This window comes from Chlorocebus sabaeus, chromosome 12, assembly GCF_047675955.1.
Source record: "Chlorocebus sabaeus isolate Y175 chromosome 12, mChlSab1.0.hap1, whole genome shotgun sequence".
Taxonomy (NCBI): Eukaryota; Metazoa; Chordata; class Mammalia; order Primates; family Cercopithecidae; genus Chlorocebus; species Chlorocebus sabaeus.
This window is the reverse complement of record NC_132915.1, coordinates 75,316,411-75,342,981: the sequence shown is the minus strand read 5'-3', so window position 1 is coordinate 75,342,981 and position 26,571 is coordinate 75,316,411. Positions and strand designations below refer to the sequence as shown.

The 26,571-nt window shown below is 37.4% G+C and overlaps 1 protein-coding gene across 6 annotated transcripts in view; it reads right to left on the bottom strand.

Moving 5' to 3' along the window:
* SLC44A1 (solute carrier family 44 member 1) overlaps window positions 1-26,571 on the bottom strand; it is a 194,405-nt gene that overhangs the window by 37,409 nt on the left and 130,425 nt on the right. For 2 of the 6 annotated variants that reach the window (XM_007968521.3, XM_007968519.3), the window contains exons 14-16: window positions 18,761-18,997; window positions 16,608-16,688; window positions 10,666-13,041 (exon numbers count right to left, since the gene is read on the bottom strand). In XM_007968521.3, the coding sequence (XP_007966712.1) occupies window positions 13,018-13,041; window positions 16,608-16,688; window positions 18,761-18,997 (342 nt within the window). In that variant the 3' untranslated portion in view covers window positions 10,666-13,017. Of the gene's footprint in view, window positions 1-10,665; window positions 13,042-15,988; window positions 16,689-18,760; window positions 18,998-26,571 lie in introns of those variants that run through there. The other 4 variants (XM_037983084.2, XM_007968520.3, XM_007968518.3 and 1 more) reach the window with 3 other exon arrangements.

Genomic DNA, 26,571 nt, shown 5'->3' with positions numbered 1-26,571 from the left:
AAGCTGGGTGTGAAGGTGCATGCCTGTAGTCTCAGCTATTCTGGAGGCTGAGGTGGGAGGATCGCTTGAGCTAAGGAGCTTGAGGCTGCAGTGAGCTATGATGGGACCACTGCACTCCAGCCTGGGGTTAAAAAAAAACTTTTTGTATGTATGCCTTTTTGGAAAATAAAAGGTGCACAAATATAGAAACAACTCACACTTTAGATGTGAACACACATGTAAGACTCCTGTATCCTCTCCAGGGTCACCTCTTGGCGCAAACCCACATCTTCTTTGCTCTGGACATCCTGAATGACTTGTGTTCCTCATGTTGCTATATGAGTGCCAAAGTGCTTCTATTCTGGGTAGAATCACCCTCCCACCCCTTCATCATCTGGCTAATCCCTGCTCATCCTTCAAGACTCAGCTGAGACAGCTTCTCCTAACGACCTCAACACCTTCCTCTGTGCTCCAAAGCACTCTACTGATCACTGCTCTCTGCCTCCCTCATTAGGCTGTGAGCTACTTAAGATCAGGCAGTGTTTAGCACTGAGCTCCCAGAATATAACTCTGGCTGACCAGAAGAGGTCTCAGGAAATGCTTGTTGAATGAAAATGCATACATTTAGCACACTGCTGTGGACATACTTAGGAAATGCATCTGAAATGGGCCTCACGCATCACAATTTCCATGAAATGTGAGGTGTGCATCTCCCTAATCTCCACCTATCATTTTCATCATCCTATTATTTCAAGTCTATCATTTCTATTATTTCTTCTAATCTTTCTAATTTTATCAGATCCTCTCCACTCCTTCTCCTGACCTTTCCCTGGTCTAATAATAATAATAAAAAAAATCCTAAATCCATTTAGATTTGACTTAGATTTGTTTTCAAATTGAAAGCCCATTGTCCTAAATTACAATTTATTAAATGGATTCTATCCTTCCTTATTCATTTTATGTATATTCTATTTTAGGTATAATCCCTTATAAATAATATGATTTGTTTTGGAAACTTTCTCTTCTATTCCATTGGCCTCTTATCACTGGTTTAGTTACTATCATTTTATTATCTTACCCAGCTATTTGTTTTTAATGTAATTTTTTCCTATTAAAAACTATAGAGGAATATTTTAAATATACAAATAAGCAAAGAAAAAACTAAAATTACTCCTAGTCCCACAAAACAGAGATAACCATAATTATCATTTTAAAAATGTAAATAGATGGCTTTCATAGCTGGCTTTCACTTAACCGTTTTGCCAGATTAACTGATCTTTTCCAAGCTTCTGTAGAATGTACTGGCTGATGACCACTGTATGCGGAATGTTCCTGGAGAGGGGCTTCCACTCAGAGGCCTGTGTTCTGTGTTCTCATTCTCAGCATCAGGAGGTTGTGCTAACAAGGGTCTGGTGTGTATATTTCAACATGTTATGCCAGGTGTGGTGGTTTCACTACTGCCAGGATTATTTAAATATTATGTATATTGATAAAAACAATGAATATGCAAAGAGTAGTTTCTATAAAAACTCTTTGAAAGCTTGAATACCTTGCGAAGACATAATAAAGGTAAATGCAAAAACTACTACTCTCAAGTTATGTGTAGATGAGAAATACAAACATTGCAAGGAAATTATAAAAATTATTAAAACCGGGGAACCTACATTCAGTGGGCTTCGTAAGCATCTCTAAATTTTTATCCATTTTAATAAATCAATATTTCATATTATTGCACTTTTGGGAGGTTACATTATTGGTGTTTTTAATGCCAAAGACAGTAGACAACTTCAGAAGAGTCAGGAGTCAGAAAGAATATACCTATGTCAACAATTGGCCAATAAACATTTACATGTTGTAGTTTAAAACAATTTTCTTTTTCTTCTTCTTTTTTTTTTGAGATGGTGTCTCCCTCTGTTGCCAGGCTGGAGTGCAGTGGCACAATCTCATCTGACTGCAACCTCCACCTCCCTGGTTCAAGTGATTCTCCTGCCTCAGCCTCCCGAGTAGCTGGGACTACAGGCGTGCGCCACCACACTCCGCTAATTTTTGTATTTTTAGTAGAGACGGGTTTTCACCGTGTTGGCCAGGATGGTCTCGATCTCTTGACCTCGTGATCCACCCGCCTCAGCCTCCCAAAGTGCTGGGATTACAGGCGTGAGCCACGGTGCCCGGCAAACAATTTTCATTTTTAATGATTCTCCTCCTTAACCCAATTTTTCAATTAACCAGTTAACTACCAGTGCCTACAGGACTGAGAGAGCATCTACTATACCTTTAAGACGTGTAAGAATATTTATTTCATATAAATGAGATCATGCATTGCTTGAGCCCCTGCTTTCTTCACTAACTATATTATAAACATTAATCCAACGTATTAAATATTATTTACATCATTGTGAATGCCTACCCAGTCCTTCCTGTTGAACTTCTATTTACGCTTTTTAAAACTTAACATTAAACATGTACCTTTCTTGATTTTCTCTTTCACAGGACTGACAGGAAGCTTGGAATTTAGTCATATGCCTAGCCTGGGATTCTTACATAGCTAATCTCCTTTTCTCAATTTTTTCAATTTGCTTATTACACAACTTGTGTGTGCATGTGTGTTAAAATTGTTTTATTTTGTTGTAAGCTGTGAGAATCCTTTCTGGAAGATGGAGTGAGTAGACCAACCTTAAATACCTAATATCCTGTCTCCCAGTGTGAGGTTACAAGATGTAACCCGAGACTGACTGAAGGCCACTTGGTTTTGCCTTGAAGGCAGTTCCTTACTGTTGCCTCTCTAGTCTGACAGTCCTGGCCAGGGAGCTTGTAAGTACCTAGAGCGCTTTAAGATTTCTATTGAAATTGCTGATAAGCCCATGAAATGGTCTAATAGCTTAGCTTTACTTTTTCTGGAATCCTAAATTTAACCTAGGTGAATCTGCTAAAATTATTTTTCTTGGAATTGGGACAGTAAATGACATGAGGCATATTATCAAATTAAAGGCATAAAGCATTTCTTATTTTCACTACTATTTGCCACAAGTGAAAAAAACAACGTGTAGAGCAAGCTTGTCCAGCCCACGGCCCGCGAGACACATGCCACCCAGGATGGCTTTGAATACAGCTTGACACAAATTCGTAAACTTTCTTAAAAGATTTTGTGTGTGTGTGATTTTTTTTTCTTGGTTCATCAGCTATGGTTAGTGTTAGCGTATTTTATGTGTGGCCCAAGACAATTCTTCCTCTTCCAGTGTGGCCCAGGAAAGCCAAAAGATTGGACACCCCTGGTAGAGGCACAAACTCAGTAGGTTAGTTCCACAGCATCTGATCAAACATATGAGGCGAAGGAGCCTCTCGAGGTACCAGCTTCTTTCTGAACCCTTCAACATCTGTAAGAGCTTTGAGCTGTACAGCTATTTAAAGCAGCTAAAATTTTAATCACTACTTACATATTAAGATAGGGTGCATAAGTTTTGTGCCTCCTGAAAGAATCCTCTAGATTTTTATTTCCTTCGATTTGAGGTTAAGTACAGAGTACACTTTCCATAGCCAAACAGAAAGAAAAGACTTTCAGGTTACCTTTCAGGCGTGAGGCTTTTCACAGGCTCTTTAATCATTAGGTAGTCTACATAACAGAATTACGTCAATCTGCATCAGAACCACTCAAAAAAAGAAAGAACAGTCCAGATTGGTTAACATTCTTCAGAATCTCAAATCCCTCCAGTGTTTAAGCCTCCTCACAATTATCCTGTAAACTCTTTTTGGCAGGATGGTATAAACAGCCAGGACTATCATCAGCTCACATTTGTTAATAAAAGGCAGTTTACAGTGCAGCCTCTCACGAAAAATCCAAAATCACAAAACAAATTAGGAGAGGTGTATGGTATTCCAAAAGGTCTTCCACTTAAGAACATCCCTTCCTTAGTCCCTAATATTACCTACAATTATTGGTTTTTAAAAAGATTGATTTTTCTAAACTTTCAATGGGGCACAGCTACTGCCTAAATGATGGCACCACACAGTTTCACAAATGCACTAAACTCAGTACAGATCCAGGCTTCAATTCACGTGCAGACCACTGTACCAGGCACAGTGAATGCTTTCCACGATGGACGCTGTCCAGTGGAGGCTTTTCTTCTTCTTTTTTTTTTTTTTCTTTTCTTTTTTTGAGAGTGAGTCTCGCTCTGTCGCCCAGGCTGGAGTGCAGTGAGGCGATCTTGGCTCACTGCAAGCTCCGCCTCCCGGGTTCAGGCCATTCTCCTGCCTCAGCCTCCCGAGTAGCTGGGACTACAAGCGCCGCCACCACGCCCGGCTAATTTTTTGGTATTTTTTTAGTAGAGACGGGGCTTCACTGTGTTAGCTAGGATGGTCTCCATCTCCTGATCTCGTGATCCACCCGCCTTGGCTTCCCAAAGTGCTGGGATGACAGGCGTGAGCCACTGTGCCCAGGCCAGTGGAGGCTTTTCTACTCTGCCTGATGATTGAGTTCAGTTGCAATCTTAGGATTCATATGGCAACTCAGACTCCAGCTATGAAGCCTGGCCGGGCAGTGGATGAACTTTGTACTTCAGAAATTGGTTTTAGTACATTTATATTTGTTATTCCGAAGCCCCCAGCACATGCTGTGAGAGACAGAAAGGAATAGATGGGAAATTCTGGGGCACCCTTGCGGCATACTGACCTAATTTGAAATGAAGATGTTGCCCATGATTTTATCAGTCACCACGCTGGGCATGGGGAAGTGTTACAACACAGTAGACAATAACATTCTTTCCTATAAAATTTTATTTATTACATAAAAAATTCTATACATTTGTTAGACTAAAATACAGTTTTCATTATAATTCTGGCAACTGAGTCAGTACACAGAGAAAACTTAGCATTAGATCAGCACTTTTCTTTCTAGTTCATATTTCTGCACAAGAAAAACATTTCAAAGCTCCATTTCATATAGGCTGATTGTTCTCTGAAGCCAGATGGAATTCCATCCAATTCAGAGCTCTTGGAAGTTAATTTCCCAGCAAGATTTGATAACTCCAACTCCAGAAAGTTAATTGCTTAATATACATATTTTTAAAGTTCTCTGAGAGCATAATGCTCCATCTGTAAAGTCTGCACTGTGTCAATAACGACAGTCACAAATACTGGGGCTACAACTGTGTCTGTGGGGCATGTTCAAGCACCTACATGTTTGTTCCCCCACATGAATACAGTGTAGTGACACTGTAACAAGAAAAAAATCCAAAATAATGGTAAGGTAAATGATCCCAAACTATAGAAGGCTTAACTGTGATCCTCCACTTTATAATGGACAAAGACAAGACAAGATACGAAAATTCATTCTGGCACTACGAAATAGAATGCAAATGGCAAAAAAAAAAAAAAAAAAAAAAAGACAAAAAGGCATCAGATTGAGAAATATGTGGCACCACAATATACTTCTCATGCCACATTACACAGCCACAAGAAATCAAAACACACTGATGTGTGTTTTCTGCTCATATCACCCCATATGCTGGGCTGGGCTTGACACTGGATGTGAAGACTCAGTGCCTAAGAGATCAATAGCAGGTCCCTACTGTATTGACTGATCTTTAAATTTGGCTGCCTTATTATTCTAGAAGCTCCATTCTAAACTCGAGGAGTTCAGAAAGGCTGTGCCAGCCAGTAAGTGAAGTTGGACCTTTGGTCTTCAGAAGATAGGGTTTTATCTTTGGTTGTTTTTTGAAGCCCCTGTCATTTTGCTTGATGCCCTTCACACTTTTCTCCCCACCTTTTTGTTAGTTATAAAGTTTTTTTTTCCTCCTGTAATCAAATCAGTTAACAACCACTGAACTAACTTCTTTAGGTGTAAGATCTATTAGAAGTGCATTCAGTGGTCCAGAATATTTTGAGAAAGTATAAAAACTTCTTTTCATGATGGAGCTCTTAGTACCCTCATATAGGGAAGAAATCAGAAAACTCCAACAACACAACACAATCTACTAGCATTAAGGCAACACAGCAGAAGAAAAGTTAACTGTCCCCATGTGATCATTTCAGAAAATCAAAATAGGCAAACACAATAGGGGCCAAAAACCAAGTTCTGAGCACAGACTACTGGAACCTAGAGAATGGGGAAAATCTACTTAATAGTCCCTGTTTCAAATCACCAGCCCCCAAAGCTATCCTATGATTGTCACATTCCTGTGTGGTATCTAATACAATTTACGGAAAAAACAAAAAACAAAAAAAAGTCACGACCTGATTATCAACATGGTAAATGAAGAAGGAGCTCACATTTTCTAGTGGCAACTAGGATGATCCATGGAACCCATTCTATCTGCCCAATTATTCCCAAGTCTTTTTTTCAATGCCCACTTTTTTTTTTTACTCATATGATTTAACACATGCTCCCAAAACAGCTCAAATTATAATCCTAGCTGACAGGATGGGTGGATCAGATTCATACACAAAGGTCGGAATATTCCCTTTAAGTCCTACACTTCTGTGACAAAAAGACGTATCAAATTTAGATACTTCCACTGGACTTAGGCCCTTTTCTATCCAATATGGGAATTTCCACCAGTGGTCTCTGCATTTACTACTGTGGAAGGTTCATTAAAGCTCTTCTAGGCCGGGCACGGTGGCTCACGCCTGTAAGCCCAGCACTTCGGGAGGCTGAGGTGGGTGGATCACCGGAGGTCAGGAGTTTGAGATCAGTCTGGCCAACATGGTGAAACCCCGTCTCTACTACAAATACTACAATTAGCTGGGCGTGGTGGCACATGCCTGTGGTCCCAGCTACTCAGCAGGTTGATGCAGGAGAATCGCTTGAACCTGGGAGGTGGACGTTGCAATGAGCCAAGATCGCGCCACCGCACTCTAGCCTGGCGATAGAGCGAGACTCGGTCTCAAAAAAAAAGCAAAAACAAAAAACCCCCAAACTTTTATAGGAGTGTGGGGTGCAGTAGGGAGCTGACTTTTCTCCTTTCTTCACCAGCCAGTTATGACATTTCCACTTTCTTCAGCCTGAAAAGGTAGGCAATGGTTTGATGTCTGACTATAAATCATCAGCCACTGGGATCAAATTTCACAAGAACTTCAAACCCCTTGATGAGTGTCTGCCTGCTTTTTCAAGGGCCCAGGGAGCCTTCCATGTAGATGCAGCACCCTTACCTAATAGTACTAGGTGCGGATGTGAAGAAATTCACATATTCCTAAAGAAGATGGAGTAGGGAAGGGACTGGGGGCGGAGTTCTATTGGCAGAGCAGTCCGAAGCTGCTCTAGTGGGTGACTGGAAAACACTAAAACAGAAAACACCTTCCTGATTTATGCAGGGAGAAAAAGCACCTTTTGCATTTCTACCTTTAGCATCTGCTCCTCCAACTTTCTACCAAATTTATCTTTTGCCAACTATGGACTACACTTGAGTTTGCTAATTTATCATCATCTTCAACTGTTCCTGGACATGTTGACAAATATATTTTAAGACAGTAGTATACTGATAACACTAAGCCACATAATGCCATAGCTGAGTTACAATAAAAAGAATCAAGTGTTTTGGTAGATGGATTAATTACAAAGATTCCCTATTTATTTCTTCTTGGATTTTTTTTTTTTTTTGGCTCATTGCAAATAATCTGCTACCTTGCCCCAAATAACCCCCAAAGACACACACACACACACACACACACACACACACACACACACACGCCCCCCTCACACCTCCAAGGAAAAAAAATCTTAGTGTTACGAAGATTCAGTGTGGATCATCTTGTTATTCCTTCAGATTCGTGTGGTTTCTATTCCCTAACCTGCTACTAAATTACATAAAGTCTTTAAGTTATAAAAATGATTCCAGGTCAGAAGGTGGTAAGCATCATCTCAAAAGTATCTCTAGTGGAGGCCTAATCACTTCCTCATTTCAAAACACATTATCAGAACAACTTTAGAGCAGGCTTTTGACTTGGGTTCATTAAGACTCTGAGGGGGTGGAGGGGTGGCAGTTGGCAGTCTGAGGGCCCTGAGATTCTATGAGCATTCTGAGTGTTCACAGACATGCGATGTGCATTTGAGAGAAAGATAGTCCATAACTTTCTCGAGCTCAAAGAGACCCACTGCCCCTTCAAAATAACTTGTTTTTGAATATCAAATATTAAATTCAGGTCTTAGCAAATAAAAGTGAAACATTTCTGAGACATCTGTAAATTACAATGTTTCCATGTTCAACTAGATCTTCACTAGCCCATCAATAAAAGCTTTATTATTCTGAGCTCCGTGTCCTGGAGAAAATCATTTAAGTTGTAAAACTGAGCATCAAAACTGAATAGCCTAATAGGTCTCTAACAATTTCACATATTTTCCACAAATTGACTAATGAATTTCCTTAGAACACATTCTGTCCATATAATTTACAAAAGTGGCAATTGTTCATGCAATATTGAGAAACTGAATCATCATTTGTCTTTACACATACAAAACCAAGATGGGGAGGAAGAAAGGGCACTATAGTATTTCTATAGAAAAGAAAGGTTTTCCACAGAAATCAGTAACTTTAAAAATATCATTGAAGTTTTCTATAAGAAAGATATTTTCAAAGATTTAAATCTTGGATTAAAATTATCCTCTTAAAATTAAAACGTGGAATATAAGAATTTGGCTCAAATGTATGAAATCTGAATGGGAAAAATGTGGTATTCTAAATTCATAAGTGTACACAACATGTGTAATTTTTGTTTTGTTTTTTAAGTTTGCTAGCTTTAGATTTTCTTTTGGCATACTCGAGGGTCTTGCTTTTTTAAAATTTGGACTACGTGCCACTAAGTTAACAAAGGTGAGTTAATTCCAAGAAGCTACTGTGTATGAACAGTGCCTACTTTTCAAAAAGGCTAACACGCATTCTTAGTACACAAAGATACACGAATATGCATTTAAAGCAAAAGGCAGCCTATGCTGTGAATACAGAATACACAAATCTCTGCGTTACGCTTTTACTTATGAACCCACATTTTTTCGATATGTATTCACAGACCACTTCTTAACAACTCTAGGCAAGCCATGATAGTGCACTCTTATTTGTCAGATGGAATGTATGAAAAGAATACAGAAATTAACTGTGGCAGGTACACTGATAAGCCTCCAGACTCTGAGAGTTTTGTTGTTGTTGTTGTTTTTAAGCAGCAGTAGAAAAGCAGTAAAGAATTTATTTATTGAAAAGCGAAAGCTTAAAGACCTTTCTGGAGGAAACTTCTCAGAGGCCATGTTAAGGCTATTGGAAAGTCCAATTTAAATGAAAAGGTTACTGACCAAAAATCAAATAAAATATTCAAGTCAACATTACTAGCAGTTCTGGTTTTGGAACTGATCCCAGAATTCTAGCTTGCAGGCTACAAGATCTCTTGAAATGGCTGTTAGTAGCCAGTGATAGTGCATGGTGGAAATGGTTGAAGCCTCAGGGGCAGTGATGTGGCCTCACACATATGTGGTGCCTGCAGTTCCTGTAGCTGTTCTGAAGAGGGAGGGAGAGGTATTAACTCTGCTCTAAAGCAGTTTGGGTCCAGAATAAAGGGGTCAGTACCTCATACCCCCTACTGGGGTGAAATCCTAAAACTGCCCAGGGAAGGCAAGGAAGCCCTTGGCAGATACCAAGATCAGTGGTACTGGAAATCACTTACAATCAGCAGCTTAATGCCCTTCGTGGGGGGGAAAAAAAGAGAGAGAGAGAGAGAGCATCTCTACAAAAGAAGAACACTTCTAGCATAACTTTAAAATAAACTCAGTAAGTGCCTCCTCCTTAACCATTATGGAAAAAGTTTGGGGACCAACATACACTTAAGCTACTTAAGTTGTAGTGACTTAGGACTTAATTATCTTATAGGATAAAATAAAAACTTTAATCCTAAACATTAGCCATTGCATTAAATGGTTTAAGGGAACAACTGGCTTTGAGCTCTGCTCATCCACGCAAGGATTATACAATCTCAGTGCTCTAGCTAAATTGCTAATGTTTTATTACTACTGCACCGGTAAGCCTCTCATAGAAGATGGGTCTCTTGGATTTACAATGAAACATAACTTTTCTCTTCCGTATTATGGAAGACCTTATTCTTGAGGCAGAAGCTTAGAAAGTCTAAATTATGCACCAGAGCTTTAATTATCTGATGGCAGAAACCATGATACTCTGGTCACTACTACAATTGACAATAGAGGACCCCAACTAAAACTCTAGAAATATGAGTCCTGAATGCAGTTTTGAAGATTCACCACAGAAGAAGACAAAAACCACAACACAGAATCAATGATTTATAAAATTATTCGGGTATCCACATTTCACAGATAAATTTCTGTTCTTCATCTATTCTTCTCACTTGGGCAGAAGATGGAAGCAGTGAGCGAATAGCAATAAGGCAGCCCATAGCTAGCTGAAGAATGACTTGAAATGAATGAAAAGAGGCAGCAGGAATATCCAAACATAACCTCAACACATTTAAATATTGCTTAAAATCTTCTGTGAGGCTTTATCAAATTAATCAAGGAATAAAGCTCATGAGAGAGTGATATTCCACATATTAAATATCTCTCTGTGTGTGCCTGTGTAATGTATATGCATATATGCATATTTCTATATGGCACATGAATTTACTTAAGGAAAACAGCCTGGCAATTAATTTGCAACTCAAATGACATGGTTACACATAGATTATAATTTCTAAACACAATGTTAGTAAAACAAAATTTATTTGTAAAACAGGACCTGTTATATAAAATGGCACACAATCAAGTTATACAAAAATACAAAATTTCTTTCTGATTACAGTTCTAGTTGCAAATGATAATTAGAAAGCATTCCTGGTGGCTTCCAAATAGCTGAGATTGCGAGCATATGGAACAGGGAGCAGCAACAGTCCATGATGCAGGGATGTCCAAGTGAGTAGAACCTAATTTCCAAGTTCAGGACTTCCATCAGGTCACTTTGGAGGGACACCTCTTTAAATTGCTAGCTCCTGGAACATCTTCTGTTTGGATACCCATCTTCTAGACTTTTGCCAATTCTAAATTTAGTTCCCAATGTTTGTGAAAGTCCAAAATCTGTGTGGCTATGAAACAGATGGTATTCTGAATTTTCTCACATGATTTGCTCTCTCATCTATTTGGACAATTGTTAGTTACATAATTATATTTACTCCATATCAAATGAATAAAAGAGAACAGTGATACTGTTTGGTGATACTAGATGTTAGATGTTAACTTCTGGAGAATTATTCTTTCCAAATAGCTACTCTTGCAATGTTGGTTTCCCAGATCTTGCTAAGACATGAGCTCTTAATTGTGTGTATGTGTGTGTTTTTTAAAATCCAGACTCTTATTGCAAATATTCTGAAAAATCAGAAATATTACATGAACTTTGAAAAGAAACCAAGGCATTTAGCAAATTTTAGCCTAGCTAGAGTAAAGAACACCAATACTTAAAAAAAAATACCATTTACCTTTTGCAGCAATTTAGAGGTCCAACCCTTTGAAAGGAAGCACATTAGCAAACAGCTGCTTATGAAGCCCTAGTGACATTACTTGTATGCGTGTCCATAATACCGGTCTCATTCACTGTCTAGTTCTGGTAGGAGGCAATGCTTTCTTTCAAAAGATTCTCCTTCCATGGAATGATAAAATGCTGAGGCTTTTTTTGTTTTTTGTACAGAGCCTGTATTTAGTGCAATAAGTTTAAAAAATTTGCTCTGAAATATTTACTTTACATTAACAAAAATAGCTTTTTTTAAAAAAATTGTAACAAAAAGGAGTTATCGCATAAACAGATCATGAATTATTCTTAGCAAATTACACTTTTTTTTTTTCTTAAAGCATTCACCATTACAATAAGCAGAACAATGGAATATTAGCCATTCATATCTGGTAAGCTTCAGGAATAAAAAAGCAAAAAACCCCAGACCCACCCCCAAACAAAAAGAACAGTCACACTGGAGGATCAACACATTAGCCAATTCTTCAGTTAAACATCGTAGAACTCTGGATACTCAATGAATTGCCAAGGAGAGGAGTACCTGCCAGTGTGTTTTCAGATTGTATAGCAAGCATTTGAATAAAATGGCCATTTAACCCTAAGCCACTGACGTTACTCTGAAGCAGAAGCCCAAGCACCGCAATTTTCAATGCTTTATGTTCCATGTTTCTGTCCCTTCTTTATTCCTCCCAGCATTACTTAATCTGCAAATCAATACACAGAAACTTAAAGGCTAAACTCGCTGGGTGCCCCAGCTTCCTTTCAAATCAGGCACACAAATGTGTGGAGGATGCTACTAAAGTCAAAAAGGAAAGAAAGACAAAATATAAGGAAAAAGTTTGCATACGAAAGATTATCTACCCTTTTCTTTTTTTACCTACTTTCTTTTAAAGAAGCGTTAGGGTAAACTACAAATACCTGAGGAGTTGGTTACCTTTTAATGTTAGCTGACAAATGTATGAACTATTATGAAAATTCCCATATTGGGCCCACTTGTGTGTTTCTAAAAGTAAAATGACATGGCTTCTTTGATTGGGGAAAACTGATTGGAGTAATTCCTTATTTATCTGAAAGCATATGCCTAGTCTTGACCCACTAGGACTTATGCATCAGTAAAATAAGATCTTGATTTTATACACACATCAGGGAAATCACCCCTGAATAAACTTTAGATATAATTTGGTACAATAATTTTACCTATTTTTAAATAACTAAAGTTAAAATCTCCTCTAAGTTATTAAAAATGTTAATCAGATATGAATTTTAACATTTCCATTAAGACAATTACAGTTGAAAACATTAAATGACGGAAGTTGCCTTGTAAAAGCCACCCGTATGAAAGGAGTACATGTTTGACAAAAATAAGCATAAAAAAGGTATTAAATCCCTGTTCCTTTTCTCTGATTTTGGCTGATTTATGTGTGTGTGTGTATATACATATACATATATACACACATACATATACATATATACACACACCCACACACACAAATACATAGTTATGTGTATATATTGTTTTGGAATGTCAATGGGTTTCCATAACCGTCGGCTAGGTTCAAGCAGAACTTGCTCCCGAAGCCTAGAAAACAAAGTCATACAGAGTATAATCTTAGACAATTACCATTAAAAGGAGATCATGAATGATGTTACAAATATACACATGGTCACAAACAGCAAGATGGCAAAATGGACTGAGAATCCTTCTCCCCTGAATTCCTGGAGCTGAAATGCTTACGAATATTGAAAGTCACACTTTCTCCAGGATCATCTCTGAGATACACAGAGCATACTTCTCTAGCCCATGTTCCTACAGTGTCTAGGATTTTTCCTCCCTTTTCTCTTTAAGTTCTTTCCTATATGATAGCAAGCAGACAATCAGAAAATCTCTTTCCTAAACCTCTTCATCACTTGTGGTACATTTATCCAAAATCACTTTCAAAGAATCATAAAAAAAAATTCATAAATCTTTAAAGTTTCCTTAACTAGTGAGCCTCTCTCAGGGAAAAGTTCGAGAACAAAACTGGAAGTTCTCACGTTTAGTTCAATGATCCCCTGTCAAAAGGAAAATATAAAACCTCATTTTACTGAACATTATTGTATAGGCTAAAAATGAAGCCTAAATTAAAAGATCCCATTGAGGAGGGAGGAAGATAGTGAATTCAAACAGCGGCAATGTTTCTAGAGCTACTGCAAAATAGGCATGATGCTCTTTTAGAGAACTTTCATCTACAGCAACAAGATGTAAATTATATCAAGCAAATACAAATAAGCAATCCTAAATTCTATCCATCCCCAAACTTAAGGTAGAAATTTCTCAAATAGATTTTCAGAAACACATGCAAGGGAATGGTGTTAGTAGGGGCCAACTCTAACCATGTATACTGTGGAAGAGAAATAAAGAAGGTACTGAGGTGCTGAGAAAAAACTACTCTGTGAGCAACATTTCGCACTTGTCTTCTGGGAGCTTTTTAACCATTGAAAACATTATTCTTAGGGACCCAATGCTACAATGTCCAAAGCACCAGAACAATGCATATAGAAGATGTATTTTGGGATGCAGAAGAGGGTTTTTGCCATTAATCTGCAAGCAATGAACTGATGAACAACATAAAATGAAAGCAAAAATTAAATGAAGATTTTAATGCATTGTTTGAAGTAAGGGACACTATTTCAAAACTGAAAATACTAATAGGAAAGAACTCCTTCTAAAATATTTGGCATCTGGTAGAATGCCACATAACCTGGGCAATTCTCCCAGGATTATTGCCTATAAATTAGGAGTTTAGGTAAGGAAAGTATACTTGCATTCTGATCTACTACAATTCATCTACCATTCATAAATAATACTATAGAAATCTGTGCCAACTCATGGCAAGATTACCTAGTCTTCAACCTCGAAATAGTTCTCCCTTTCTTTAAACGCTTATTACTGAATGATATAATGAAAGCTTCAATCACTGGAGAGACAGAAAAGAGGGAAAAGCTTGGTTTTTATTTTAAGATTTCTTGTATCTTTTTAAGTTTTGGGCTTAGAATCAATTTGCTGAACAATTAGGGCTACCAAGCAGTAGAAGAAAGGAAGCCTCCCTCCTTTCTCCATGTTGCCATAGGGTTGGCAGAATCTCCACTGCTGCCCTCCTCAGCCTTTGTGAAGTAAGAGGGACACAGAAAGGTGTGGAGGGCGGGCATGGAACCTGACTGGGAAGATTGCTGGTGAGCTGCCATCTGCCCAAGCAATCCACGTCTAGGTGATACAAACTTAAAATTCAGAGCTATGTGGGTACTAGAGTGATCTGTGCTCTGGGATCTAAACATTTAAATTGGATTTTATAATTATTCATGCTATTAAGTAAGAGTAACACCAAAATAGGCACTGGAAAGGGTTATAAAGAAAAGGGTTTATATCTAAATATTTTATTGAGGCTTTAACTTAGGTCGAATATGCAATTAGTTTGCATATACATATAGTCTCCCTGCCTCCCCCCTTAAATGAGCCTATTTCCTTCACTCTTAAATGAGCTTATTTTATACCATATATATACTTTTTTTTTTTTTTAAGATGGAGTCTCACTCTGTCGCCTAGGCTGGAATGCAATGGTGCAATCTTGGCTCACTGCAACCTCCGCCTCCCAGGTTCAAGCAATTCTCCTGCCTCAGCCTCCCAAGTAACTGGGATTACAGGCACTCACTGCCATGCCCAGTTAATTTTTTTTTTTTTTGGTATTTTAGTAGAGGCGAGATTTTTTTTTGTTTTTTGTTTTTGTATTTTAGTAGAGATGGGGATTCACCGTTTTGCCCAGGGTGGTCTCAAACTCCTAAGCTCAGGCAATCCACCTGCTTCAGCCTCCCAAAGAGCTAGGATTACAGGCATGAGCCACCACACCTGGCCTACTTAAATGAACTTATTTTATACCATATATTTTAAAGTTGAAAACCTATAAATCAGCAGTATCCAATCTTTTGGCTTCCCCAGGTCACCCTGGAAGACGAATTGTCTTGGGCTGCATATAAAATACATTAAGGATAGCTGATGGGGTTAAAAAAAAGAAACGCAAAAAAATCTCATTTTGTAATAAAGTGTACGAATTTGTGCTGAAAGCTTTCCTAAGCCATATGCGGCCCACAGGCAGCAGGTTGGACAAGTTTGCTATAAATCAAATCATTTATTAAAGTGTAAGGAAGAGAGAAAGGAAAGTCCTTACCTCACACTTTTGAACATTATATGCAGTTAGAGGGCACATTGTTTAAAATTAATTATTTAAGGATGCAGACAATTATATAATATTTGAAAATAAACATGCTATTAAAAAAAATACGCATTTAAATTAGGAAGTAATTAGACCAATATATGACAGAGGCATCTATTGCTACGCTATACCCATGTGAAATATATGTGACAATACCCATGTGAAAAGCGGCTCAAGGTTCTCTTACACTCATTAAGCTGCTTTTTTCAAATAAAAGTGGAGTACAGAGATATATTTGTATATATATACATATATATAATATCAATGACCAGAAATAATTTATCCATCTCACAATTAAACTGGGAGAAGACTAGATTGTCTTACTGAGTGGGAATGTGGGTATTGATGAAAACAGCCTTGTTGCTACTGAAAAATAAAGCTTAAGAAACAAAGAAAGTACAACTAGGCAACAGAAGAAAATGTCAGCCAAGGGAAAAGGACAGCGATGTAAACAGAACAATATTTTAAAATGGTGGAGTATGAATTTTAGCAAGTTGAAAGGAATTGCTATGATCACCTTCCAAAATGATAAAAGTCAAACCGTCAGTTCAAGTGTACACCAAAATGTTCAATCTGATGAAAGCCAAACACTGACAGTTGAAACAGAAAGAGCAATAGCAGTTTTACCTTAGGGACAAAACTATCATCCCCCAACCCCCACCGAGCACTGACGAGGATGCTGTTCCTTTCAGCTTACTTTTACAGAAGGTGGTCTCAGTTGTGACAAGAATTCTGCCATCCAAGTGATGGGTAAGCACACAAACAGAAAGAGCAGCACGTCCTGTGTGATACAGATAACAAAAGCTTCTCCTGAAGAAGTGCAGTCAGTGAAGACAGAGAGAGAGAGGAAGTGAAAGTGAAATTCTTGGAGGGCGGCCACCTCCTCATCTCCACCTACCATCGGCTTTAGCTCTCTGGCATCAGCGACGCCTCCCTTACCAGCTTCTTTCATTGCTTTCCTACTGTTTTCCACAAACTCCTGCAAAATATGGACCACATTGCGTAAATTCTTGGTTCCTTTCAGATTTGTTAGTAGATGAATTCTAAAGAACATTTACATTTTTGACTCAATCTTGGTAAATGGATGGCCTAAAAACATAGCAATAAAGAATGTTTAGTATCACACATGAGAGCTGCTAAATTTGCAGGAATGGACCCTGCAATCCGCTGATTTAAAACATCTTTCCATCCATTCATTGTGACAATCTTACTAAGGCTCCAAGAGATAATGTTAGTTCTATGTGGAAGAGAAAACACCTAACATTTTTAAGAGGCTATTTTCTCATACTCAGAATATCATTTTATTTGTTATTGTTGTTTTTTTCTATATCAAGGTTAAATGAAACAAGAAGAACATGTTACTCCATAAGCCTCCACTTTTAAATAACCACAGAAGGTAAAAGAACACACTGATATTGCTAAGCACATAATGCTTTTTTTCTTAACCAAACCACAAACAAACAATCTTTTAAAAAAGTGTCAATCTGACCATGACATTACTTCATAAAGTAGGAAGACAGGGTGTATCAACCAGAACCTATGGTTAGTAGTAGTCGAAATGGGAATGTGCCCCAAAGGGAACATTTCTATTCTGTCAACATTTACGGGGCACTTCTTCATTAAATATCCTCACCATTCCTACAAAGAAAACTGAAGGGTGGAAAACAGTATTTTTTACTCTGCTTTTGATCAGTGACTTAAAAAACAGTAACACTCTTCTAAATGCTTTAATCACAAAAGAGATGCAATAATCATGATCAAATTCCATTCAGAAAATAACCAGTTAGAATTAGTTTAGACATTAAGAAAATGTCCACAATTTAGCTGATGTTGTCAGAAAAAGAGAAAATCAATGCCAAATAGGTCAGCTAAATCATTTGGCATTCTTGCTATTGAAAAAAAAAAAAAAAAATCTAGGCTGGGTGTGGTGGCTCACACCTGTAATCCCAGCATTTTGGAAGGCCAAGGCAGGCAGATCACCTGAGGACAGGAGTTCAAGACCAGCCTGGCCAACATGGTAAAACCCTATCACTACTAAAAATGCAAAAATTAGCCAGGAGTGGTGGCACACGCATGTAATCCCAGCTACTTGGGAGGTTGAGGCAGAACTGCTTGAACCTGGGAGGTAGAGGCTGCAGAGCCAAGACCATGCCACTGTACTCCAGTCTGGTTGACAAAGCAAGACTCTGTCTCAAAATAAATAAATAAATAAATAAAATAAAAAATCTAGCCTATTTATTAATACACTTATTTCAGATTTAACTGGATAAAATATGCTCCTGGAAAATGACTTGTTATTTCAATGTATAATGCTTAGTATTCAATATTACCCATTTTGAGATAGAAATATTTCATAGCTTAATAGCAAACTACTATTATTTAGAAAGCATCTTTACTTGGTAACATTTAACACTGATTATAATGGTACTTAAGCCATTTAATAAGGTTTTCAAATTTTTAAAGAAATTTAATTGGGTTCTAATATGAAAAATCTGCATATAATATCTGTGTAAAGGTTCAGATCTTGACTAATACATAACTATACACTCTATCAGTCATGGGTCTGTTATCTGTATTCATCACAAAATGCTTTCAATTTGGCCTACCATATTTAAGATGATGAGTTTTAATTAGGGTTGACAGCAGTAATGTTTGGGGCAATGGTGGACAGAGAAAGACAGGTAGGCACTAGGACCTGGGAAACAGGTTATTTTGCCTTTGAGCCCCATTTCAGGAAAAGGCTAGAAGCTGGTTTAAAAAGTCAATTCAAATCTATCTAACTACAGAGAGAGGGGCAGCAGGAATAGGGTGAACTTAGGACTATTAACGAGTACAACTCTACCTAGGTGGATCTGAAATGATCTTGTCCATGCCAAGAAGCCTTCCTCCCTGACTTACCCAAGATTAACCTCATTCATGAGTCAGTGCTATGGGGTTAATTCTAAATTACTCAATTGCATATAGTGTGAATTAAACATAGATAATGTTTTACAAAATATTTTTATTGGTATTTTTATCCCTAAAATAGGAAAGGGCATTTGAAGTACTTACCATCAGCACTTTATCCATATAGAATTCTCTGCCAGGGCTCCCATCATTGTATTTTGTATCAATGGCAAAACACAAGAATAATACATCCACTACCATTTCGTAAATAGACAGGAAGCAATGAGCGACTAGGAAAGCAAAGAGGCAGACGATGATCAGAGGCAGCACCCATACTGTGTAGTCCTGCTGGTAGTTGAGCAGCATAATCCCAGCTAAACCTGTGCTGCAGACTATCAGCACCTGAAACAGAGAGAACAAAGATCACATCTAATATCCTAGTGAATAAAGCCACTCTTTTCTCATCATTTGCAGACTTCAAATTCTCTTTACTATTATAAGTGATGGTTGCATGAGGCCATTCCATCTCAAATGAGGAAATATAATCCATATATTCCCGTATACACACAGAGCCATGTATGCTTATCATATAATATACATTTTTAAATCATACGTTAAATGATTCTGGTTTAAAGATAGTTAAGTTTTCCAAATGCTATGCTGCACCCTAAAACTTAACCTATTTAGAATCTGTGGCAATTTTTAAGATAAATGTACACATATTTTAGAAAAAATTTACACACTCTTAGCACTCAGAAAAAAGTGATATTTCAGTGTAATGGTATGTATTTTTTTCTAAGCATTTTCACATATATGAAATAGTATTATATAAACAAATCACTGTAAGCTTTTCATTAATATTTATAGCAGTATCATTATAAATGCTTCATAAATATTTACTCAGCTACATAATTTCATTTTATGAGTGATTTAAAATACATTTAACCACTCTCTTACTGTGGAGATTTACATTGTTTTCAGATATAAATAATGCTGCAACAAACATCTATAGTCTTAGAACTTTTTCTGTGTTTCATATTTTATTTCACATAGAATATGTGGTAAATTTAATATAATTTGCCATGAAGTTTATATTTGGACTCTCTGTGAAGAAAGAGGTTGCCAAAAACATCCATGCTAAAAGAATAAAAGAAATAGCCAATTTAGTTATTGTCAAGAACCACCCACTCTGATGCTTCACCATTTCACATGCAGCATTTTAAATTTTTTGTGGTTTTTAAAATACATTTTATTACAGCTTTTCAATAACCCTATAAATGGTTTATGGCAAATATTATCATCCCATTTTATAGACTGGGAAACATACTTAGAGATGCTAGCCAACCTGAGTAGAAAAAAAAAGAGTAGACCCAAGGTCAAGGTCATAAGAGTAGAAAAAAGAATAGATCCTACTCAAATAATGGTCTCATGATGTCAACTCCAGTGCTCTTTCCAGATAAAAAATCAGAAATATTTGGATATTGGTACACAGCAGTAATAGATTCTACTGAATTCTAGACACACTCTTTCCCAGTTCATTATTTTGTCTTGTACAAGGCTTTAAGTAAAGGGAAAAAAGAGACCTCTAGAATCATGGCAGCCTGTTCCTGCCTAGCATTAAGAAGAGGCAGAGTGAGAATTCTTCTTTGGCATTTTCTCCAGTATTTATCAACATCAAGGCATTTCTCATTCACCATTATCTTAACTTGGAGTTAAAATGCATTAGATGATACATTGGTTAAGCTATAAATTGATCCCTCTCTCATATGCTTTTAGTGAGCAAATCTGGGTCTGCCCACGCTTTGGAAGACTCCCCCACCATTTTTGTAGCAACTCACTTATGAATCTTCTCTTATAGTGACTTATTTTCTGGGGTTATTTCCATAGATGGTTAATTACTTCCATTTTCTTTTCTTTTCTTTTTTTTTGAGACAGAGTCTTGCTCTGTCACCTAGGCTAGAAAGCAGTGGCATGATCTTGGCTCACTGCAACCTCCACCTCCTGGGTTCAAGCAATTCTTCGCCTCAGCCTCCCAAGTAGCTGGAACTACAGGTGCTCGCCACCACGCCTGGCCAATTTATTTTTGTATTTTTTAGTAGAGACAGGGTTTCACCATGTTGGCCAGGCTGGTCGCTATCTCCTGACCTCAGGTGATCCGCCCGCCTCGGCCTCCCAAACTCCTGGGATTACAGGTGTGAGCCACTGCGCCTGGTCATTACTTCCATTTTCTTCCACTCTCCTGGTTTCAATTTTAGAGTGAGTTATTTCCTATACTCTCCAAATCTTGCACATTCACCCTATTGGAGGGCTGAGGTTCTTCATGCTCTCAGCATGCCATTAAAAGTTAAACCCCATTGAAATGGTAAAGTTAGTTATAGAAAGTAGGTGTGGCTCAAACAAACTAGATGTTGAGACAAAAAGTTGGTGAGATGGAAGGTTAGATATTCTCATACAAGAGATAACTTCAACAATTAGTGATGTTTAGCCAAAAAAAGTAGTAGTTATTCCCAAATATAATGAAAGAGTGTTATGTACTTATTCAAGCAGATACAGTAATGGTTCTCAAACTGTAGAAAGGCTAAGAATGCAGATTCCTGGGCCCTACTCCCAGAGTCTGGTTGGTTGGATCCACAATAAAGCCCAGTAGTTTGCATTGAAAAAGTATCCCAGGTGCTGATAAAGCCTATGTCTCAAGAAGTACTGGACTATATCAGTGATCTCCATGGTGGAGTACCCACATCCCAGGGAGTATTTAACAGGATCACCTGGGACTTCTATTATATTTCTCACACATTTAGAATGTCTTCTTTAGTATGCTTTATAAGGCATATATTAGTAACAGCTATATATATATATAAAATTGATAAATAAATGTAAATATATTAAACAACTGTGATCAAACTTTTTTCTTAATAGGGCGCATGACTTTAGAAGTTAAGAAATCCTAGCTGGGCATGATGGCTCACACCTACCGTCCCAGCTACTCGGGAGGCTGAGGCAGGAGGATTGCTCGAGCCCAGAACTTCAAGACCAGCTTGGGCACACAACAAGATTCCATCTCAAAAAAAGAAAAAAAAAAAATAGACATTCCTGTTCTAGAGGATAAATTATTGGAATACAGTAGATGAGATTCATGCTTTGGGTAGGATGTGGGAAGCAGGAAGGAAATGATACTAGTTTTGGAGTTAGAAAGATGTAGATTTGAATCACAGAATTAGTACTTAGTTTTGTAACTCTAAGCAAGCTCATTTAACCATTCTGAGCTTGTTTTTCCATCTTTAAAAGAGACATAATAATACATACATCCCACGATTGTTAAAATAAACATTCTAAAAGTATTTAATGCAATGCCTGGCAATGTTTCTCCCTCCCTCCCTTCCTTTCTTTTTTTGCCATCCTAAATGCAACATTTATGATGCTCTTTCTCTAGAGAACCTATATTTTGAAAGATATTGTTTACCAATAAAATAGCATTTATAAGTAATAATTCATATTTCAATTTTTATTAACCCAAGTCAAATAAATTGTCAACTAGAAGATATAATTAGTGTGAGAAAAGACATTACCAAATGGAGGTAAAATAATTTCACACAGAAGCAAAGAAATTTGAGATTGAAGGGTTTTGGGATAGCTTTATTAGGATAAATATCAATACTTAAAAATATTTAAATTGGATTATAAATCTCTATTCTTACCTTTCGGACCCTATTGGCCAGTGACCATATGTTACAAGTCACTAAACTAGAAGAGCTAAGGTCCCTTACAAATATAATTCATATTCCATAAAAACTATCAGGGTACCATAGAAATGGAACCCATAATGATGTCTTTTTATATTCAGAGTTTTAAAATTGAATTTAAAATTTCGAAGTAATTGTGAATTCACATGCAGTTGTAAGAAATAGTAGAATGGTTCCATGTACCCTTTACCCAGTTCCCTTCAATGATAACATCTTGTAAAACTATAGCGTGATATCGATGTCACAACCATGTTATTGACATTGATATTGTGAAGATGCAGAATATATCCATCATCACTGGAACCCTGCACTTTGCTATTTTATGGGTATTTCCCCTCCTCCTCAACCCGATCTCTAACCACAAATCCATTCTTCATTTCCACACTGCTGTCATTTCACTTTTTTTCTTTTTGAGAAAGAGTCTTGCTCTGTCACCCAGACTGGAATGCAGTGGTGTGATCACAGCTCAATGCAGCCTCTGCCATCGGGCTGAAGCGATCCTCCCGCCTCAGCCTCCTGAGTAGCTAGGAATACAGGTGCACAGCACCATGCCAGGAAAATTTTTGTATTTTTTTGTAGAAATGGGGTTTCGCCACATTTTTCAAGCTGGTCTTGGACTCCTGGGCTCAAGCGATCCACCCTCCTTGGCCTCCCAAAGTGCTGGGATTACAGGTGTGAGCCACAGAGCCCAGCCCTGTTGTCATTTCTATTATATAAATGGAATTAATCTTCTGGGATTAGATTTTTTCGCTCAGCATAGTTTCCTCAAGATTCAGTCAAGTTGCTATGTACATAAACAATTCGTTTCTGGCATCATGTTTTATAATGTTTATTATGCTCTATTAGTTGAACTCCCTGATTAGAAACAAATTCTGCATGCTAGCAGCCATTTAATTGTAATGAAAAACTCTTTTCGAAAGATTTACTGTATTCTACGATCAGAACTATATTTTTAGGAAAAAAAACTAAAGAACATTTATATTAAAATGTTAGAAACCCAGAAGATTTCTCTTCCTCTTATTTTTCTCTTTTTTGAATTTCTCAATTAAAAAATGTATTTATCTTTTATGGTTTTTGAGGTCATTTGAAATACTATAAATATTACATTATTAAAAATACACCTTTCTGGAAAACAATTTGGCAATGCACATCAAGAATCCTAATTAATTCTAATTCTAGGATTCTGTCTTCAGGAAATAAGGATTGATGTGGGCAAATACACAAATACAAATTTTAGGTTAGTAAAAAATTGAGCATAGCTCAACTGTAAAACACAGAAAACCTGAGGATTAAATAAATGATACAACAGTTGTATAACCAGAGTTAGAAATGTTTTAAGAAAACAAGAAATGCTCATAATGTAATACCAAGTGAAAAAAGGGATACAAAACTGCCTTTTCTAATAGGTTTCTTTTGTTTTTGTTTTTGAGACAGAGTCTCACTTTGTCATCCAGGCTGCAGTGTAGTTGCACTATCTCAGCTCACTGTAACCTCTGCCTCTCAGATTCAACTAATTCTTATGCCTCAGCTTCTGAGTAGCTGGGATTACAGGCATGTACCACTACGCCTGGCTAATTTTTATACTTTTAGTGGGGACAGGGTTTCTCCATGTTGGCCAGGTTGGTCTCGAACTCCTGACCTCAAGTGATCCACCCACCTTAGCCTCCCATAGTGTTGGGATTATAGGCGTGAGCCACTGTGCCTGGCCCTCTACTAGATTTTAAATTCTATGTATTGATCAGTATATAACCAGGACCTATAATAGTCCTTTCCACATTACTAGTAGGCACTCCATAAAGATATGAATAAAAGGATACGATAAACAAAGAAAAAGTTTTGACAGGTCACTAGGCTGCTAAAAAAAGTCAACTTTAGAACATTGTGTTTTATCATCTTTATATATTTTTCTCTCTTTTTTTTAGACAGAGTCTTGCTCTATCGCCCAGGCTGGAGTGTAGTGGCGCGATCTCGGCTCACTGCAACCTCTGCCTCCTGGGTTCAAATGATTCTCCGCCTCAGCCTCCCAAGTAGCTGGGACTACGGGTGCTCGCCACCATGCCCAGCTAATTTTTTTTTTCGTATTTTTTTAGTAGAGATGGGGTTTCACCACATCGTTAGCCAGGCTGGTCTCGAACTCCTGACCTCAGGTGATCTGCCCACCTCGGCATCCCAAAGTGCTGGGATTATAGGCATGAGCCACCACGCCCAATCCATCTTTTTATTTTTCATTAAAAAAATAATGCGTACTCAATATAGAGAATATTATCTTACTACAATAAAGTGGGGTAGGGGTTTGGAATTATCTATATTTTCAATATCCAAAAGCAATCATTGTTAACATCTTGAGATATTCATTTCCATTCTTTTTCTTATAAACATTGTTAAACACTACTAAAGCCTAGTAGTTTTTACTCAGCTTTTTCATTTATTACATTATATGCATTTCTTCATACTGTAAACTCTTAATAAAAAACAGGGCTTAGTAGGTGAGTAACAGTCTACCGACTATTATTCCCAACCATTTCTCTATTGTAAGGCATCAGACTGTTTACCATTGGTCACTATATAAATAATGCCATATTTGTTTGCAGTTAGTGTTACCAGAAGTGGCTTATCATTGACTCAGAATTACTGAGTCAAAAGGCTTTTAAAAAAAATTTTTAAAAGGCCCAAGGACAAATTTAATGTCAGCTGAGGCAATTATAGCACACAGTGATTAGTAACTTAGAAGTCAGACAGACCTGAGCTTGAATGCCACATTCTAGTTCTCTAAATCTGGCCAATTTAATTTGTTCTCTAAACTTTATTTTAGAGTAGAGGAAACCAAAGATAATACTAGTAGCTCACCTTACAGGGGAGGACCAAATGTAACACTTAACAAAAGCCCTTCACTCAGGGCCTGGTACCCAAAGTGTCTTAATCAGAGTTTACTAAAATCATCATCATTTAATATTACCACTTAGTATCTCCCTTACTCCTCTAAATGGTTTCTTATTTCCCTTTGTAAAAAGCGTTGTGGGCAATGGCTCATGCCTGTAATCCCAGCACTTCGGGAGGCCGAGGTGGGCAGATCACCTGAGGTCGGGAGTTCGATACCAGCCTGACCAACATGGAGAAACCCCGTCTCTACTAAAAATACAAAAATTAGATGGGCATGGTGGGGCATGCTTGTAGTCCCAGCTACTCGGGAGGTTGAAGCAGGAGAATCACTTGAACCCAGGACGTGGAGGTTGTGGTGAGCCAAGATTGTGCCACTGCACTCCAGCCTGCACAATAAGAGTGAAACTCTGGGAAAAAAAAACAAAAGCAGTGTGTGTAGTGTGTGTGTGTGGTATACATATATATACTTTTATCCTAAGTTGCTTCTAATCTTTCTTAGCTGTAGGGATAAATTATAAATATGTAAACAAAAATAAAAGATGGTGAAGCCTTTCTGAATCAGCTGTAGAGAACTGACCCACTTCATCGCACACAATGCTATACTTCTCCATGCCAAACACATTTTCTTTACAAAAACACTTAAAGAATACAGTTGGCTAGAGCAACCTAAGGGTTCAATAGTAAGAAAATGTTTACAAATAGTATTTGGTGGATATTTACCTGGTAATAATAACAATTGTGAAGATTATCAAAACAAGATGGAAAATGTATATGGTGTAATGTAAAGATAAATGGGGGGGACCAACAGGTACGTATGCTATGATTTTTATACTACAGAAATACAAGTCGATGAAAAAACATGGGAAGAATTATATAGAAATGATAAGTTATTTAGTTATAGTGGTGGTAGTATAAGTCTTTCTCTTTCCTCAATTCAAAAATTTTCTGTGTATTTTGTGGTTTAAAACTCAGATACAATGAAATCTAATTATAATGTTATTGAATATTTTGCAGTATTTTAATAGTATAGAATAACTTGCCTCTTGTTCGACATTTCTAAGGAAAGTATAACTCTTATTCTCTAACAGCTCTATTTTAAAGGGGCTTATACATAATACTATAGTAATAATGACAACACCTAACATTCACTGAGAACTTAAAATGTGTCAAGCACTCTCCTAGATACCCTACATGTATTAACAATGCATTAACCTCATGACCCTAGGAGTTTGGCACTATTATATTCCAATTTTACAGATGAGCAAACTGAGGCACAGAGTGATTATCTAACCTGCCCAGGTCACACAACTACCAGTGATAGTGTCAGAACTGAAATCGAGGCAGTCAGGCTCCAGT